Source organism: Schistocerca cancellata, chromosome 7 (genome assembly GCF_023864275.1).
Source record: "Schistocerca cancellata isolate TAMUIC-IGC-003103 chromosome 7, iqSchCanc2.1, whole genome shotgun sequence".
NCBI lineage: Eukaryota > Metazoa > Arthropoda > Insecta > Orthoptera > Acrididae > Schistocerca > Schistocerca cancellata.
The window spans coordinates 373177896-373195611 of record NC_064632.1 but is presented as its reverse complement, the minus strand read 5'-3'; the positions used below and the strand labels follow the sequence as shown (position 1 = coordinate 373195611).

General features: G+C 41.5%; 1 protein-coding gene across 1 annotated transcript in view; it reads right to left on the bottom strand.

The window, feature by feature from the left end:
- LOC126092082 (E3 ubiquitin-protein ligase rnf8-like) overlaps positions 1 to 17716 on the bottom strand; it is a 183520-nt gene that overhangs the window by 122079 nt on the left and 43725 nt on the right. The window contains exon 5 of the mRNA XM_049907503.1: positions 5389 to 5536. Within this exon, the coding sequence (XP_049763460.1) occupies positions 5389 to 5536 (148 nt within the window). The remainder of the gene's footprint in view (positions 1 to 5388; positions 5537 to 17716) is intronic.

Below are 17716 nucleotides of genomic sequence, written 5' to 3'. Positions count from 1 at the left end.
GTGGCACATATGAATTTTAGTTACTGTCTAAGGACAGTGCAGGACAAAAGAAAACTTTCGAGGGACAATTCTGACCTGTATAATTATATATTTAATTTACTAGTGTTTTGATGAGGATCCAGATTGTGAGGCAGCCACTGAAATCTACTATGCTGTGCTCGGCAACAAGTTTTGTAATTGGATTGTCAAACATGCCTATGATCACAGAGTGCCATTGGCCACTTATACATATGGACAGTGCCTTTCACATGACTATGGGCCTGTATTCAGTACACTGTGATATAGATTATTCATCAATACATATGGACCAGCCATGTACAGAAAGAACGCATGGAGAAGGGAGGGGGACTTACGATGTGCGAGGAATTGTAGCTATCAATTGGTACTATTAGTGGTGACTGACACCTCTGATACTGATGGAAGTTACTACAGACGTGAAGGTTAATATCTTGGAAGAGCTTATTTATCAAAGAGGACAATATGAAACGAATAGAAGATGAGGTGTGGAGGAATGAGGACAGGCTGAAGATATCTGAAGGAAGATGTGGATTCAAGTAAAAGATTTTAAAACGAATCTAGAGATTTGAGCAGACATAGAAGGTAATACTTAGCTTCTGGAAAGAATACTTACGAGTCTTGTATGTACAGATGACAGATAACTAGTAACACACATTCTGCGAATTAATAACAGTGGTCCATCTAGTGAAGCCTCTATCTGCAGGGATGATGATCAGTTTTTTTTTTTTCTATTTTGAGACGGCCACTGGCTGTGCTTTCATGTGTTGTGAAATTTGTGTTATCACAGAGAAGAAGAGGCATCAGTGGGGTGACTTAATTCCTGGAGGGTTATCAGCAGACAGTTGGACAGGTGTTAAGAAGGAACACTGTGAGACAGGGAGCATGAACTGAATGATGTGAGCTTTGGTGTATGCTTGCATAAAAAAGGAGGGAAGGAAGGCAGGAAGGAAGGTAGGGAGGGAGGGAGGGAGGGAGGGACAGAGATTAGGTCCTAATGTTCCATTGGTGATGAGGTCGTTATAGACAGAACAAAAGCGCAGGGGATGGATGTTATCTGTGTCATTTTCAAATAACCCATTCCACTATTCACCGTAGTTTGGGGAACCTGTGGAAAACTAAAATCTCGATGGCTACACAAGGATTCGGACCTCCATCCTCCTGGACATCAGTTCAATACCTTAACCAACTCACTTGGTGTGTGTGGTTTTGGTTGACAAAATGTTTACTGTAATGCACCACACAGTAATTACAACAATACTCACCTCAGTAGTGTCAAGGTGCGAGGACAATGCATGTTTACGCTGGAAAAAGGGAGTCAGTTTTAAGAAGGGTTGCAGGAAACCCTGTCAAAATTCTATGGGAGTTAATCTACTTTGTTCGCGCAGACCCGGTCATATTACAGCTGAAAAACAGTTCTTGATATGACTCATTTCATTTTCCAACAAGTTTGATGAGGCTGTTTAACAATGCTGTTTCCAAATAATGTACAATACAATCTTGTTTTCTCAGTGATGTGTCACGCTGCCAAGGTATTTGAGAAGATAATGGAAAACACTATCGAAGATGATAAGAGGAGATCAGAGAGGAACAATACGGGTTTAGACTAGGAATGCTGGCAGTGGACCTCATTTTCAATGTAAGGTAGCTCTAAGACAAACACTAGACATATCGTAAGGAATTAGTGATAGAATTCCCAGACAATGAGAAGACATATCATAGTGTGAAAAATACAAGATCTGGGATACTCTCTTGAAAAGGGGAATTGAAGGCTGATGAGAAGAATAAAGAAACTGTACAAAAAAAGAGTAAGTTGTGTAAAAGTAGGAGGAGAGAAGCCAGGCCGGTTAGAACAGAAAAATGGGCTGAAGCTATGGAGTACACAATCCCTTCCACTTTTCATCATCGTACTACATGAGATAATGAAAGGAGTAGCAGTGTGAATATGAGAGGAAAATATGAAAGCAATGGCATTTACATGTGATTTAATGGTGTGGGGGAAATTGAGGAGGAGCAGCCTAAGAAAGACTAAACATGGGGAGGAGGAGGAGGGGGGGGGTGACGACAGTATGATAGTATGGATTGAAATTTAATGCACTATTTAAGTGAAAAATGATTGTGACAGTGGGTACTATGAGAGAGGACAATAGCAACAGATATATGTATAAGGGGCAAGTACTAAAGAAAGTGAAAAGCCAAGTACCTGAGAATGTAACAGAAGACAGCAGGAGGAATGATAAAAAGATTAGTGAAAGCGGAAGGCAAACACGTGGATTTGTGCAGAGTATAAGAAGTCTGGTCCCTAACAAGGATATAACACCAAAATGTAAAAAAATGTTATACCGAGCATATTATGCTCCAGTACTCACATTTATATAGGAAATGTGGGCAATGAAGAAAAGGCAGGTGAGCAGGATACAGGATTGTGAGATGAAATTTTTAGGAGTGATAAGGATGGATAGAGCAAGGAATGAGACAATCAGAAAAATAGTGAATGATATGCCAATGCTAAACATAAACAGTCTACAACAGACAATATTAAGATGATATGGACATGTTAAAAGAATGGGAGTTGACAGGATGCCAATACAGGCTCGTGAAATGACAACAGATAGGTCTGGCACAGAGTAGAGAGGGAAGAATGGCAAGAGGACATCAAAAGAGTCGGAGGCTTATGATGCAAGCAGACCCAGCAACGATCTGGGAGCTATAGAAGTTGATAATGATGATACAATGTCGTATGCCAATATATTTCCACTTTTTCTAACACTCATCATACTATTTTGTACATTTGAATAAATGTTCTTTTTTAACTTTACTGCCTCTTATCGATTAACTCTTGTAATTATGATAATGACAACTTAACATGTAAATCCACTGTCAAATAATTTTAGTAAGTTTTTTGTGATAATATATATTTGTTCTATCCTTTCAGATTCATTGTTGTCCCACAATCATGAACCACCACATTATATTCGACAGACAAAGACAACAGACTGAAAGCCAAATTATCATTATGCCAGGAGAACGAATTAAGGTATGAAAAGTCTTGATAAAGCCAAAGGAGTGCAATGGTTTCTATGAACTGAGGATTTACCTCACATTAATTTTGTTTGGTACAATTTTGATGTACAGGGTAATTATAATTAAAGTTCCAGTTTCAAAATGCTATAAAAAATTTGTGTTCAGCTACAAATTACAGATGAATCACGATATGCTGGCTATGGTGCGAGTTGCACATTAAACCAACCATACTGCACAATGTGCTTCACGGCACAAGTTTGGCATTCAGTAGCTGTGGCACTATTGCTGTCCACAGATTTCTGTGACATATTGAAACTGAGAAACAGAATGCTCCACAACAGATCAGTGTCTCAGGGCTCATGTCCAGAATGCATTGTGCAATGCATTCCTTCAATTCAGCTAGGTTTGTAATCGGAGCACCGAACACAGCAAGAACCCACATGGATCGAGATCAGGTGATCTGGACAGCCAAACTGTAGGGTGATAATTCCAGCACTTCCAAAATTCCTCTGCAGCAGCTGCGCCATTACCTGTGTAATGTGTGAAGGAGTCCCATCTCACACAAAAATTATATCCTACACACACACACACACACACACACACACACACACACACACACACTGTTTAAGGGTTAAAATGATGTGGGTGCTCAGCAGACACTCTTAGCATTCAGCAGTGACCATACAGCTAAAAGGGCCTGCAGGACCTAACTCCCTTCGGTTATTTTCCGTTGCCCATGTTCTGTAATTCTGTGTATAAAAATGTCTGTGGAGATGGAAAGAAGCTTTGCCTGTACTCAAAATATTCCATGGCCCTTGATTGTTCACTTCCATGCAAGCAAGAAATTCTTGAGCAAATGTTTGTTGTAAGGTTGTAAATGCACATGGTAGTCAATGGGAGTTGGTGATATGCACCCTTACTGCTGATTTAATATTGCAAGATTGTGTGTGTTTGTGTTTACAGAAAATATAAGACCAAGAACCGAACTGTGAAAGACTAGGTTTAAGCAATTAAAGAACAGGAAAAATTATATTAGGTTCTGTTTGGATTGGTGTGGTAATTTATGTTGGAGATATTCTGGAGGTGCCAGATGGCAGCTCATGATGACAGAGCAGGTGGAGCTTAGATGACACAGGACTGATATTGACTATGAAGTATAACGAATGTCTGTTCTCGTTATTGGCTGCAAGACATTTCTTGTCGACTGGAAGTTAAACTAATTTGTACTCTTGAATAATAAACCCTAGTTTGTGAAACCACCAGCGCCTGTTACTAAGTAATAGTAATCATTTCACAGGAGAAGTCTGGCGGAAGGCGGAGGCCAGCCAAAACTAGTAAGAAGACTGCATCAAGAAGGAGAGAACTTTTGAACTGTCTCATTGGCATGTCAGTATGAAGCAACTCTAATATGAGTAATTTTTTATGGATAGCAACACAGGATGTTTCATAGACTTATGTGTCATATTCAAAGGCATGTCCAAATTTAGGGCAATGCCCCATGCACTGCATGTTTGCACATACTGCTCCACAGCTCCTGCAATGTTGTGGCCACATCTTCCATTAACATCAGATCAATGTTTTTCTCCCACTACATTGAACTTCAGAAGAACACGTCTTGTTTAATTTCGTAATTATTTTCTCCAGACCCTTGGCAGAAATCTGATGAGGGCTATTTTCATACCCCGGAATGACAAACTTCTGCAGAACTACTGGTGCACAGTCACTGTTCTTGTGAAAGAGCTTTACCAGCAGAGCATTGAGACAGTCATGCCTACAGCCTCAGACACAAACTGAGGAACAGCAGCATAACCTGAGTCTTATTTCACATAATCTGCTGCTTGCAGTGCCATTTAGTGGTAAGAATTTTGTTAAGTTAGTTTTGTTTCCCTAACGATTCCCCCATCTTCAATAATATCTTGTTCAAATTTCATTTCTAAAATATTCAGAATTCTTATGGATCGCCAAAATACACAGTTCATAAACTGCTTTGAAGATAATGTGTCCTTCCTTCTATTTCATGTTCTATTACATCAGTTCCTCAACAGCTTTCCATAGCAGAAAATACACATTTTCTTTTTGAGGAATTTCACGTAGTATGCATTATAAATTTGAAGACAGAAGAATGTCTCCAAGATCTATCTAATCCATTTTATGCACTGAGGAGAAGGCTGCCATTACTAGGAATAATGACACATACTATTTTGAAGTACTTACACATAAAATAAAGATTAAAGTTTTCATGAACCTTTAAGCAGTCCCTAACACTACAGGAATATTATTGAAACAATCTAAATGATGCTAGATCATACATTCCAGAGAAATATAAAATTATATGAAGATATTAATTACCTGGCTTGAAATTTTCTTCAAATTCTGAAGTTGTTGGTCACGTTCAAGAAGAGCTGCTTGGATGCTTGCCCGCTCACTTTTAAGTTTCTCTGTTAATTTTTGAGCCTGAGCCAGTAGCTGCTTTAAATCTCCCTGTTCCTTTAATATCCTACACCAGTTAGAAAAAAATTTATCAAAATACAAACACTCAAATTTATCCACTTCGCTATCAAATATTTCATCTGGTGACACATGTAGATACATTGGTATCATTAAGTTTGGTGATTAATGAAGTTAAACTACTAATTTCAACATCTTTCAAATACACATTATTAACACAGTGTTGTTTGCTAGCTAAGGTCAACTAGGTTGGCTGTACCGAGGAAGCTGTTGGTACTGACAGATCATTCATCTTCCATTGATACTGTTACTTCCATCAGCAACAACAAAGTGAATCTTCTGACAAGGAATACTTATTACTCCATCCACCCCAAATGAAAGTTGAAAACAACATTTTCAGAGCAGTATAGGGAATGTCAATTTGAGCAAGATTTATCACAACTAACTGTAAGATATCAATGCAACACTGTGGAGATATTGTCCTAAAATAACCATAAAGTTGCTACAAGTATATCAACGTGTTCATATTTACCCTGCTATCACCTACTGAGGTATAGCGCACCGCTCAAGCTAATTTCTTAAGCTCAGTAAATAAACCTGTGAAACATTAGACCCTTGTCAGATGCTAGTTATGTTAGTTAAGTATTTTCTGTAATATCTTTTGGATAAAGTTTTACAATCACACACACACACACACACACACACACACACACACACACACACACACACACACACCTGCAGTGAAACCACACTGTGAGCAGCAGCACCAGATAGTACAGTGAGGGTGGTGGACAGTGTAGTGCTGCAGGTTAGACAGAGGGCAGGAAAGAGGAGGGGGAGGGGGGCAGAAGCGGAAAAGGAGAGAAGTAAAAAGACTGAGTGAGATGGTGGAATGACAGCTGCATAGTGCTGGAATGGGAACGGGGAAGGGGCTGCATGGGTGAGGACAGTGACTAACAAATGTTGAGGCCAGGAGGGTTACGGGAACCTTAGATGTACTGCAGGGAAAGTTCCCACTTACGCAATTCAGAAGAGCCGGTGTTGGGGGAAGGATCCAAATGGCACAGGCTGTGAAGCAGTCACTGAAATGAAGGCTGTCATGTTTGGCAGCTTGTTCAGCAACAGGGTGGTCCACTTGTTTCTTCTTTTCAAAATATACTGAAAGTCTCCCTGACGCCTTCACAGACGGCAATTATCCTCCCAAACTTTTGTACAAAAACACTTCCACTGTGCCTTATCATTCCAGTCTCCCATCACCTCCCGAAGTCCCACCATCTGGCCACAGGGGAGCAGTCCCCACATAACTCAGTACCACCCAGGATTGGAGCAATTAAATTACGTTCTCCGCCAGGTTTCTGACTAACCTTCATGGTGCCCTGAAATGAGGTATGTCCTGCCCAATGTCCTTCCCACCCCTCCCACAGTGGTATTCTGCCGCCCACCGAACCTACACAATACACTCATCCATCCATACACAACCCCTGCTCCCAAACCCCTTACCTCATGGCTCATACCCCTGTAATAGACCTAGATGCAAGACCTGTCCCATACATCCTCCCACCACCACCTACTCCAATCCGATTACGAACATCACCTATTCCATCAAATGGGTTGACCATTCTCTCCTCCTCGTTAGGTTCACATACGGGCATATTTATTTCACTTTTAACAGAATTCCCAAGAAATGGCTTGTCCTATAACAAGCCGAATGTAACTTAAAATACATGTGGTACCCAAGTAACCATTTTTTGCACCTTACCCAATGAATGCATATGGTGCACAATGATTGAGTGACCATAGTCCACGATGTGTGGCAATACCCACACTGTATGGCAAGGATTATTGTGAACCTACTGATTACGATGCCTTCCATGCTGCAGCATCACATTCAGAGCTGGCTACAAGGACCACAGCCCATCATCAGGAGAAAGCATTTTAAACGGAAGAACTTAAGAGTGCTTTTCATCAAACACTGATTCATTACACAATTCGAATTTTGCTTATTGTAATGGATCTGGGAGATGCCTTATTATATGTTAATTTACTTATATTTTCAAGAGTGAAAGCATATTTATTACTATTAGTAAATGTGACGAAGAATATCAAAGAGACTGATTACAAGTGGAAGCTTGTGTGTTGTGTAAAATGTCTTTGACGCTGGAGTCATCTTTGACTGTACTCAGTCGGCAGTTAACTCTTGGTGTGTGTTGACGGTAGAACAATGTGCAGGTCGCCGTCATAAATAATTTTGAATTATGTTACTATTGTTTTATGTAAACTATAAGAAGAAACTACATTCGAAGAAATGGTATTTGAAGCACCAAAAATGAGGCAAATGCATTGAACCAGGTCATTTCTGCAGCCGACAAAGATGCATTGTGGAATCATACTTCCACTAGACAACTGAAGCCAAGACCAATATCGCCTTGTAAACATCTAACGGAAAATTTAAGTAAATAAAAATAGTGAGCATATTTTAACTGTGTCTCAGCCGGGATACCATATTTCAACTGGGGGCTCAGCTGGGATACCATATTTCAACTGGGGGCTCAGCTGGGATACCATATTTCAACTGGGGGCTCAGCTGGGATACCATATTTCAACTGGGGGCTCAGCTGGGATACCATATTTCAACTGGGGGCTCAGCTGGGATACCATATTTCAACTGGGGGCTCAGCTGGGATACCATATTTCAACTGGGGGCTCAGCTGGGATATTGTGTTCACGAGATCTTCAACAGTGCTACGAGGAAGAAAATTTGTGTGTGTTAATACCAGTTTTTTCAGAATGTGTGTTACAGTATCTGTGTTCATCGGGAAGTAAAAGTTTTGGAGAAGAAATGTTTCGGCTAAAAATATAATTTTCGACAGAAGAAAATACTTCAAGAATTTTGTTCAACAATCACATGGATGGAAAACGTGGATTTGCAACAGTAGAAGAGTGTTCCAGATAAGTCACGAAACCCTCTTATTTTGTTAAAACAATCTTTTTATCTTGTTTTGTATTGTTGTGTATACATTTTTTTTCTTCACAATGACTTATGAGATTTTCGAGAGTATTGTGCCTAAAGTAGAAAGTAGTAATTTAATAGACTTCGAAAATCAGGACAGGTCAAATGAAACAGAAAGAACAGATCAATTTGATTTAAAAAATTTTCCTGTAAGTTTAGCGAAAGAAATTAAACAATCAGTTGACGACAATAAGACTTACTGGGATGAAAAAATTGATAACATTTTGTTGCAAGTCCAAGCAGTCAATACCCAAGTGGGTGATCTTTCGAACAGAGTTGGCAGTGTCAAGGAAAAAATTGAATCTGTGGAAGCAAAAGTAAATGAAATTGATGCTAAATTGAGGGATGAAATTAATACTGTAAAAAATGAGTTACTGGTAGATAGGGAAAGAAATTTAATTGATTTTAATGAGATAAAAGGGGAAATTAAAAGTTTGGATGAGAATACAAAAGTTTTAGTAAAAATTGTACAACAAGAAACTGACAATCGTTTGGTTACTCTAGAAAAAAAAGTAGAGTGCAGTGATTTAGAAAACAAAAAATATGTCAAAGAACTTAGCGAAAAAATTGAAAGTTTTGACATTGAATTTCAAAGCAAAAATCACTATGTCAACACATGCAATCTAGTATCTAATATTCCAGTGAAGCACTTTTCAGTAGATGGACCCTTACATCCCGTAGATTTTACACAGTATTGTAAGGATTGTTTTTTACCTCACTCACCAGATGATATGAAAATTAAATTTGTGAAAAAATCTTGAAGGGGAAGCTTTGACTTGGGCAAACCAGATTGTAACTGTGGGGATGACCTTTTCAGAATTTGAATCAAAATTTCTGGAAAAATTTTGGGATGATCTTAAACAAACTAGAATCAAAAGTGAATTTTTGAATGGGAGAAACTATAGAGAATCAGATGGGAGCATGAAACAATTTTGCAAAAGTGAACTTCAAAAACTTATTCATTTAACAAAACCTTTGGATGACTTTATCAAAATTGATACCTTAAAGAGAAGATTGCCATCAGCAATGCAGTTGAGTTTAGTTCATTGTCCTGATAGTAATGTAGAGCAGTTTCTCAATTATATTGAAAAGTTGGATAGGGTAACAACAAGAACACACAGTGGGTTTACTCAGAAAGGTAATGATCAAAATTGGGGAAATGATAACTTTCAAAAAAGGGAACAAAACAATTATCATGGTGTCAGTCAAAATTCAGGGGGATATAACAATTTTCAAAAGAAGGACCATAATTTTTATCCAAAACAAGAAAATTTTCGCGGAAATAATCAAAAAAATAGAGAACATTTTAGAGATCAAAATCACAGAAATTTTGATAGAGATCAGTACAATAGAAACTACCAACAATCAGGTAATGTTTGGCATAGGAATGGGAACAGAAATGTTGATCATAGACATTGGCAGAACCACAATCAGCAGTTCAAGCAGAAACAAGTTGTAGTTAGTTAGTTAGTTGTTGGGGTAGGAGACCAGACAGCGAGGTCATCGGTCTCATCGGATTAGGGAAGGACGGGGAAGGAAGTCGGCCGTGCCCTTTGAAAGGAACCATCCCGGCATTTGCCTGGAGCGATTTAGGGAAATCACGGAAAACCTAAATCAGGATGGCCGGACGCGGGATTGAACCGTCGTCCTCCCGAATGCGAGTCCAGTGTCTAACCACTGCGCCACCTCGCTCGGTAAACAAGTTGTAATTCAGGAAATAAAAAACGAGTAGACGCCCCCTTGAATGTCCGCAAGGTTGAGGCAGAAGGTGAGCATGATGAAAGGACCAATGGATGTGACTATCATAAACCCAAACATGACAGTTCCAAACCTAAGCTATCACACAAGGTCATTAGTTGTTACTTATTGAAGAAATTTCAAGAGGAAAATAATGATGATATTGATAAAGATAAAATTTTCAGTACACAAGAACATACAGTAAATAAAAGTAATTGTGATTCATTTAATTTAACAGAGTTTTACACTTGGGCAGAAAAGAACAACACTGTGTCAGATGATGTAATTTGTAGTAGTTCAGAGACGTGTGTGAATGAAAGAGAGAATGCATGCTGTGAGAATGAAAATATTGGTGAAAGGGATCTGGTAACTTTAGAAAGGGGAAATTATATTATGGGGGATAATCTGAATGTGTTTGACCTGAATATGTATAATGATGATGATAAAGTTGATAATGATAGTAATGGTATTGATGATGATGTTGAGGAAAGGTGTTTACACACACACACACACACACACACACACACACACACACACACACACACATTTCTTATGAATCTATGGCTGAACAGTGAAACTATTTCTTTTGACAAGAACTTTAGAAAGATGCTTATTAATGTATGTGAAACTATATGTCCTGAGTGGTGGAAAAAGATGAGATACTTTATTTTTGAAAAGCTGAAGGATAAGTACTTCAATAGTATACAATGTGATTTGGATGAAAATTCTTGGCTATTTGAGATAATAGAGAGTACTAATGACAATTTTGTATCTTGTGCAAATTTTATAACTGTGACAAATAATACATATAATGGTATACCATATGATTCTGATAAGTATAGGCTTGGGGAAATTGAAAGTGATTTATTACATGAGGATACAGGTTCTGAGAAAAGTGATCAACTTTGCAGTCTTTATATAAAGTTCAAATTGGGCCATGGATTGGTAAATGTTTAATTGATACAGGAAGTGAGATCTCGGGAATATCTGAAAGGTTAAGCAAGAAATTGAAAGTGGGGAAAGATTTTGTTGAAATGCCAGTTGTTGGGGTAAAGATAAAAGGTGCTACTGGGAAGAGCAGTAAATTGGTAAAAAGCAGGCTTTAGTGACATTTTTAATTGAAGGCAAGTTGTTCACACATGGATGTTTTGTAATTCAGGAATTTAATGAGGATTTTCTTTTGGGTATGAATTGGATAGTAAAAGTAAATACAGCATTTGATTGGGTTGGAAGAAAACTTTTGATAGAAACTAGTGAAAGGGAATACATTCAGACAAATTTTGTGAACACACTTGGTGATCAGAGTAATGGAAATTTTGACAGTATCAATTTACTAAAAGAAAATAGATTGGAGAATATTGAAACTCAGATTTGATACTGATGAAGTTGAATTTGGGAATTTAGTAAATTTGAAAATTTCAGAAACACAAAATTTATCTGGGGAGCAAAAACAACAGTTAGAAAATCTGCTGTGGGAATACAGTGATGTTTTCAGTGACATACCTGGTAGGGTAAAGGGTTATTAGTGTGAGCTTCAGGTAAAACCTCATGAACCATTTTTCATAAAACCATACAGTATTGCAATATCAAAAAGACCTGCTGTTGAGAAAGAGCTGAAAAAGATGGAAGGATGTAATATAATAGAAAGAAGTATCAGTGCATATAATAATCCTCTAGTAGTGGTTTCGAAAAAAGATGGTGGAGTAAAACTATATAAACAGAAATCATAATTTCAAAATTTAAATAACCTATTATCATCTAAAACAAAAGTCCTCCACTGGAATATGCTTGTTATAACAAAAGTACCTGTACAGCCAAGTATGTATATTTTCATGTATAAATTAATAATTTGAAGTCACATGTTAATTAAAACTTATGAAAAAACACTGTTGTAACAAACAATGAGAGAAAGATTTTATTTTTACTTTTTTACACAAAAAAGTGAGCATTTCTGAATTTTTCTAATTTTTGTAAGCTAAGTCTTCCCTGTGGGTGAAGGCAAGCATGTGAGGACATGCATGCAAAGGTATAAGTTTCAAAACCAATTTTAGATAAAGCCTCATGATATATGAGCAATTTATTATTCTTTATACTGATGATGTGGGGAGCGAAAGTACTCTTCACAAGAATGTGACTTGTAGTAATATTGTAGTAGAGAGGCAAGTGTACATAAATAATTCCAAAAAATTTAGATAATACTGATGTATCTTTAGCTGTACTAAAAAAATCATAAGCAAAAAAAAAAAAAAAATACAAAATAAAAAAATTTTAAAAAGAAAATCATTAGCAAACAAAAACACAAAAGAAAAAAAACATGAGTAAAAAAAATTAAAAATCAGAAGTTATATATATATAAAAAGATGATTAGACTTACCAAACGAAAGCGCTGGCAGGTCGATAGACACACAAACAAACACAAACATACACACAAAATTCAAGCTTTCGCAACAAACGGTTGCTTCGTCAGGAAAGAGGGAAGGATTGGAATGACTCCTTCCCTCTTTCCTGATGAAGCAACCGCTTGTTGCGAAAGCTTGAATTTTGTGTGTCTATTGACCTGCCAGCGCTTTTGTTTGGTAAGTCTCATCATCTTTCTTTTTAGATATATTTTTCCCACGTGGAATGTTTCCAGATGATGTGACTTACCAAATGAAAGTGCTGGCAGGTCGACAGACACACAAACGAACACAAACATACACACAAAATTCAAGCTTTCGCAACACACTGTTGCCTCATCAGGAAAGAGGGAAGGAGAGGGAAAGACGAAAGGATGTGGGTTTTAAGGGAGAGGGTAAGGAGTCATTCCAGTTCCGGGAGCGGAAAGACTTACCTTAGGGGGAAAAAAGGACGGGTACACAATCGCGCGCGCGCGCACACACACACACACACACACACACACACACACACACACACACACACACACACACACACACACACATATCCATCCACACATACACAGACACAAGCAGACATATTTATGTCTGCTTGTGTCTGTGTATAGTTGGTTGGTTGGTTGGTTGGTTGTTTGAGGTGAAAGGGACCAAACAGCAAGGTCATCAGTCCCTTGTTTCAAATAGACTCCATTCTGCTAACGGGACATCTCAGAAAAGGCAGAACAATAAAACGGAAAAAGGGGAAACGTAAAAGGGCAGCACGTTGTCATTAGTAAAAACAAACGAGGGAAGTTGGCAAGAGAACGAACCCAACACTATGCGGAAGCGGCATAGGCAAGACCAATTGTGACTTAAAAGGGACAACCGCTATAATGCAGAAAGTACGTATGGGAATAGAAAAACTAACCAAGCCTTAAAAAGAAGGGGTAAAAACAGAGTAAAAGGGAAAGAAAAGAGGATTCCAGGCAGGGAGGTGAATCGGGAATCTCTGAACACCGCCTACAGTGGGAGACACCCAAACACTCACTGCCCTGCCCCAACACCAGAGGGAGATTAAAAACCTTAAAACTGAGAATAAAAACCACTCTCCCGGAGGAAACCTAGAACCAGAGAGACCATCCAGGAATCGTCAGCCAACATAAAAGGTAAAGTGTGGGGGAGTCTGTACTTCGCACGCAGAGCCAAAAGAAGGGGGCATTCAACCAAAATGTGGGCCACTGACTGGAAGGCTCCATAACCACATAGCGGGGGTGGCTCATCACGCAAAAGGAAACCATGGGTCAGCCTGGTATGGCCAATGCGGAGACGACACAGTGTGGTCGAGTCCTTGCGGGAGAGGCGAAAGGAAGAACGCCATGGGCCTGGATTCACCTTAATGGCACGAAGTTTATTAGACAGTGGAGTAGCCTCCCAAGAACTGGCCCATGACTGTGCAAAGTGGGATTTGATGTGAAGCCGTAAATCCGCTGCAGGAGGGGTTACAGAAAACGGGGGGTAAGTAACTGCTCCCCCAGCCAAACGATCAGCGAGCTCATTTCCCGGGATACCCACATGGCCCGGGACCCATAGGAAGTCAATGGAACAAGCAGCATGGTGAAGATCAGCGAGATGGTCATGGATGGCAGAGACCAAGGGATGGCGCGAAAAACACCGGTCAATAGCAAGAAGGCCACTCATCGAGTCCGTACATAACAAAACGCGGTTGTGTTGGGATTGTTTAATAAAGGTAAGGGCCCGGGAAATGGCCATCAATTCCGCAGTAAACACCCCACATGAGGGTGGCAGCAGATGATTTTCCGTTCCAACAAAGGACGTGAAGGCATACCCAACATGATCAGCAGATTTAGAGCCATCAGTGTAAAAAACAACAGCATCCCGAAACTCCCATAAAATTTGGCGGAAAAAGGAACGGAACACCACCGGGGAGATGGAATCTTTCGGACCGCGGCGGAGATCCATCCGAATTCGAGGCCGAGGAACTAACCAAGGAGGGGTGGAGGTGAGGGAGCGAGGAAGACAGGACAAAGAAGGAAGCCGAAAATCACGGGTAAGAGACGCAAGGCGCAGCCCAACCGGTAAACCCGCCCGACGGCGGGAGTCAGGCGGGCGACGTCCATGGTCTGGAAATAGGATAGAATAGGAAGGATGAGCGGGAGAAGAACGGATAGTAAGGGCATAAGACACCAGAAGCTGGGACCGCCGAACAGAAAGGGGGGGGGGGATCCCAGCTTCAACCAGCAGACTATCAACAGGGCTAGTAGGGAAGGCACCGGTGGCCAAACGGATACCACGATGGTGGACCGGATCCAGCACGTGCAGCGTGGAAGGAGCAGCTGAACCATAAACTTGACAACCATAGTCCAAACGTGACAGAACTAGAGCACGATAAAGACGGAGGAGGAGAGAACGGTCCGCACCCTAAGAGGAGTGGGCAAGGAAGCGAAGGACATTGAGTTTACGGAAACATCCTACCTTCAGGAGTCTGATATGGGGCAGCGAAGTGAGCTTGTTGTCGAAAAGAAGACCTAGGAAACGAAACTGTGGAACCACAGGCAATCTTTGTGCAGTGAGATAGAGCTCTGGATCAGGGTGGACCGTAGTACGGCGACAGAAGTGGACCACCCGCGATTTTAAAGGAGAGAATTGAAACCCGTGTGAGAGGGTCCATGCAGAGGCACGCCGTATAGCCACCTGGAGCTGCCGTTCTGCAGATGGCATCGAGGAGGAACTAACCCAAATGCAGAAATCATCCACATACAGGGCAGGGGCGACCAAGGGACCGACAGAGGGCACAAGTCCATCGATAGCAATGAGGAAAAGAAGGACACTCAAGACAGAACCCTGTGGGATGCCCGTCTCCAGGGTCCGTGGAGAACTAAAAGCAGTACCAACTCTAACTCTGAATGACTGATGGATCAGGAACTGGCGGATAAAAATCGGGAGTGGGCCCCGAAGACCCCACTGATGAAGGGTTAGTAAGATGTGATGACGCCAGGCCGTGTCATAGGCCTTGCGAAGGTCAAAAAACACTGCAACCAAATGGCGGCGCTGGGAAAAAGCCTGCCGAACTGCGGATTCCAAGCGAAGTAAATGATCGATTGGAGATCGTCCCTCTCTAAAGCCACACTGGTAAGGGGACAATAGATCCCGAGATTCGAGGACCCAAGTGAGCCGACGGGCTACCAGCCGTTCAAGTAACTTACAACCAACATTGGTCAAACTAATTGGCCGATAGCTGTCAACAGATAGGGGGTTCTGACCAGGCTTAAGGACAGGAACCACAATGCTATCCCTCCACTGAGAAGGGAAGTCACCCTGGAGCCAGATACGGTTAAACACCCGAAGAAGATGGAGCCGTTGTGGAGCACTGAGATGTTGAAGCAGCTGGTTATGAATGGAATCGGGGCCAGGGGCCGTATCATGAGAAGAAGATAGAGCAGAAAGGAATTCCCATTCAGTGAAAGGTTCGTTGTAAGATTCTGACTCACAAGTGGTGAAACATAAGGCGACAGCTTCAGCCTGCTGTTTTTGATGAAGGAAAGCAGCTGGATAGGAGGCCGACGCTGATGCCACTGCAAAATGGGTCGCAAGATGTTCTGCGAGAACTAATGGGTCCGTACAAATTCCATCTGGGAGGTGAAGGCCTGGGAGGGTGGACTGCCGATGGCAACCTTGGAGAGAGCGAAGTGTAGCCCATACCCGCGACAGAGGGACAGTGGAACCAAGGGAAGAAACGAATCGTTCCCAACATACCCGCTTGCTCTGTTTGATTAAATAACGGGCTTTAGCGCGAAGGCGCTTAAAGGTAGAAAGGCTGGCTACAGATGGGTGCCTCTTGAAGTGTTGCAAAGCTCGACGGCGATCACGGATGGCAATGGCAATGGCCGTACTCCACCACGGGACTTGCCGACGACGAAATTGTCCAGATGAGCGCGGGACAGCAAGAGTAGCAGCGCGAACAATCGCGTCAGACACGTCACGTAGGACGTCATCAATACAACCCGACAAAGAGGGAGAAAACTCGACCTGTGCAGTATATAGAGGCCAATCGGCGCGGTGGAAAGACCAACGAGGTAACCTGTCCATCGGGGAGCGGGAAGGGAGCGTGATAATCAACGGGAAATGGTCACTATCACAAAGGTCGTCGTGTGGCGACCAGTGTAATGAAGGGAGGAGAGAGGGAGAAGAAAGAGAAAGATCAATGGCAGAAAAGGTACCATGACCAGCACTGAAATGAGTCGGGGAGCCATCATTAAGAAGGCACAGGTCGTGGTCTGCAATAAATTGGTCGATAAGAAGACCTCGTCGAGATGAAAAGGCACTGCCCCACAAAGGATGATGAGCATTAAAATCCCCAAGGAGGAGGAAGGGAGGAGGAAGTTGCTGAAGAAGGGTGGTTAAGGCAGCAGGTGTAAAAGTCCGGTCAGGAGGGAGATAAAGATTGCATACTGTGACTGCAGAGTCTAAGTGGACCCTAACAGCAACCGCTTCCAATGTAGTTTGGAGAGGAATCCACGTGCTAGCAATGTCTGTACGGACCAACGTACAAACGCCACCAGAAGCCCGCAAGGGTCCGACCCGATTTCGACAGAAAACACGGAACCCACGGAGGGTCGGTGAGTGAGCATCAGTAAAATGAGATTCCTGGAGAACCACACAAACTGCTGAGTAGGACGAAAGAAGGGATTTCAATTCTGGAAGGCGACGATAATAGCCATTACAATTCCATTGGAGAACCATAGAACGATGGTTTAAATGAGGGCTGAACACGCTAAATCCAGTCATACCGCCGGGTCCCCACCCGTCACCGACAAGGAGGGGGCGACGTCCATAAAAGACAGGTCAGAATCCGGTTGCGAAGTCAGGGAAGGGACCTCCGGTGATACCAGAGGCTCTTTGTCCCGGGACTTATGTTTCTTCTTCTTTTCAGGCTGAGATCGAGGAGGGCTGTGTGGCATAATGGAGCCAGCTGCAGCAAGATCAGGAACAGAAACAGACCGGGCGACCTGGGGGCCGATAGACCGCGGCTCTCGCGGTCGCCGCGCTGCAGCAGACCTCTGACCTGGAAGGTGCCGGGAAGGGGCATCCC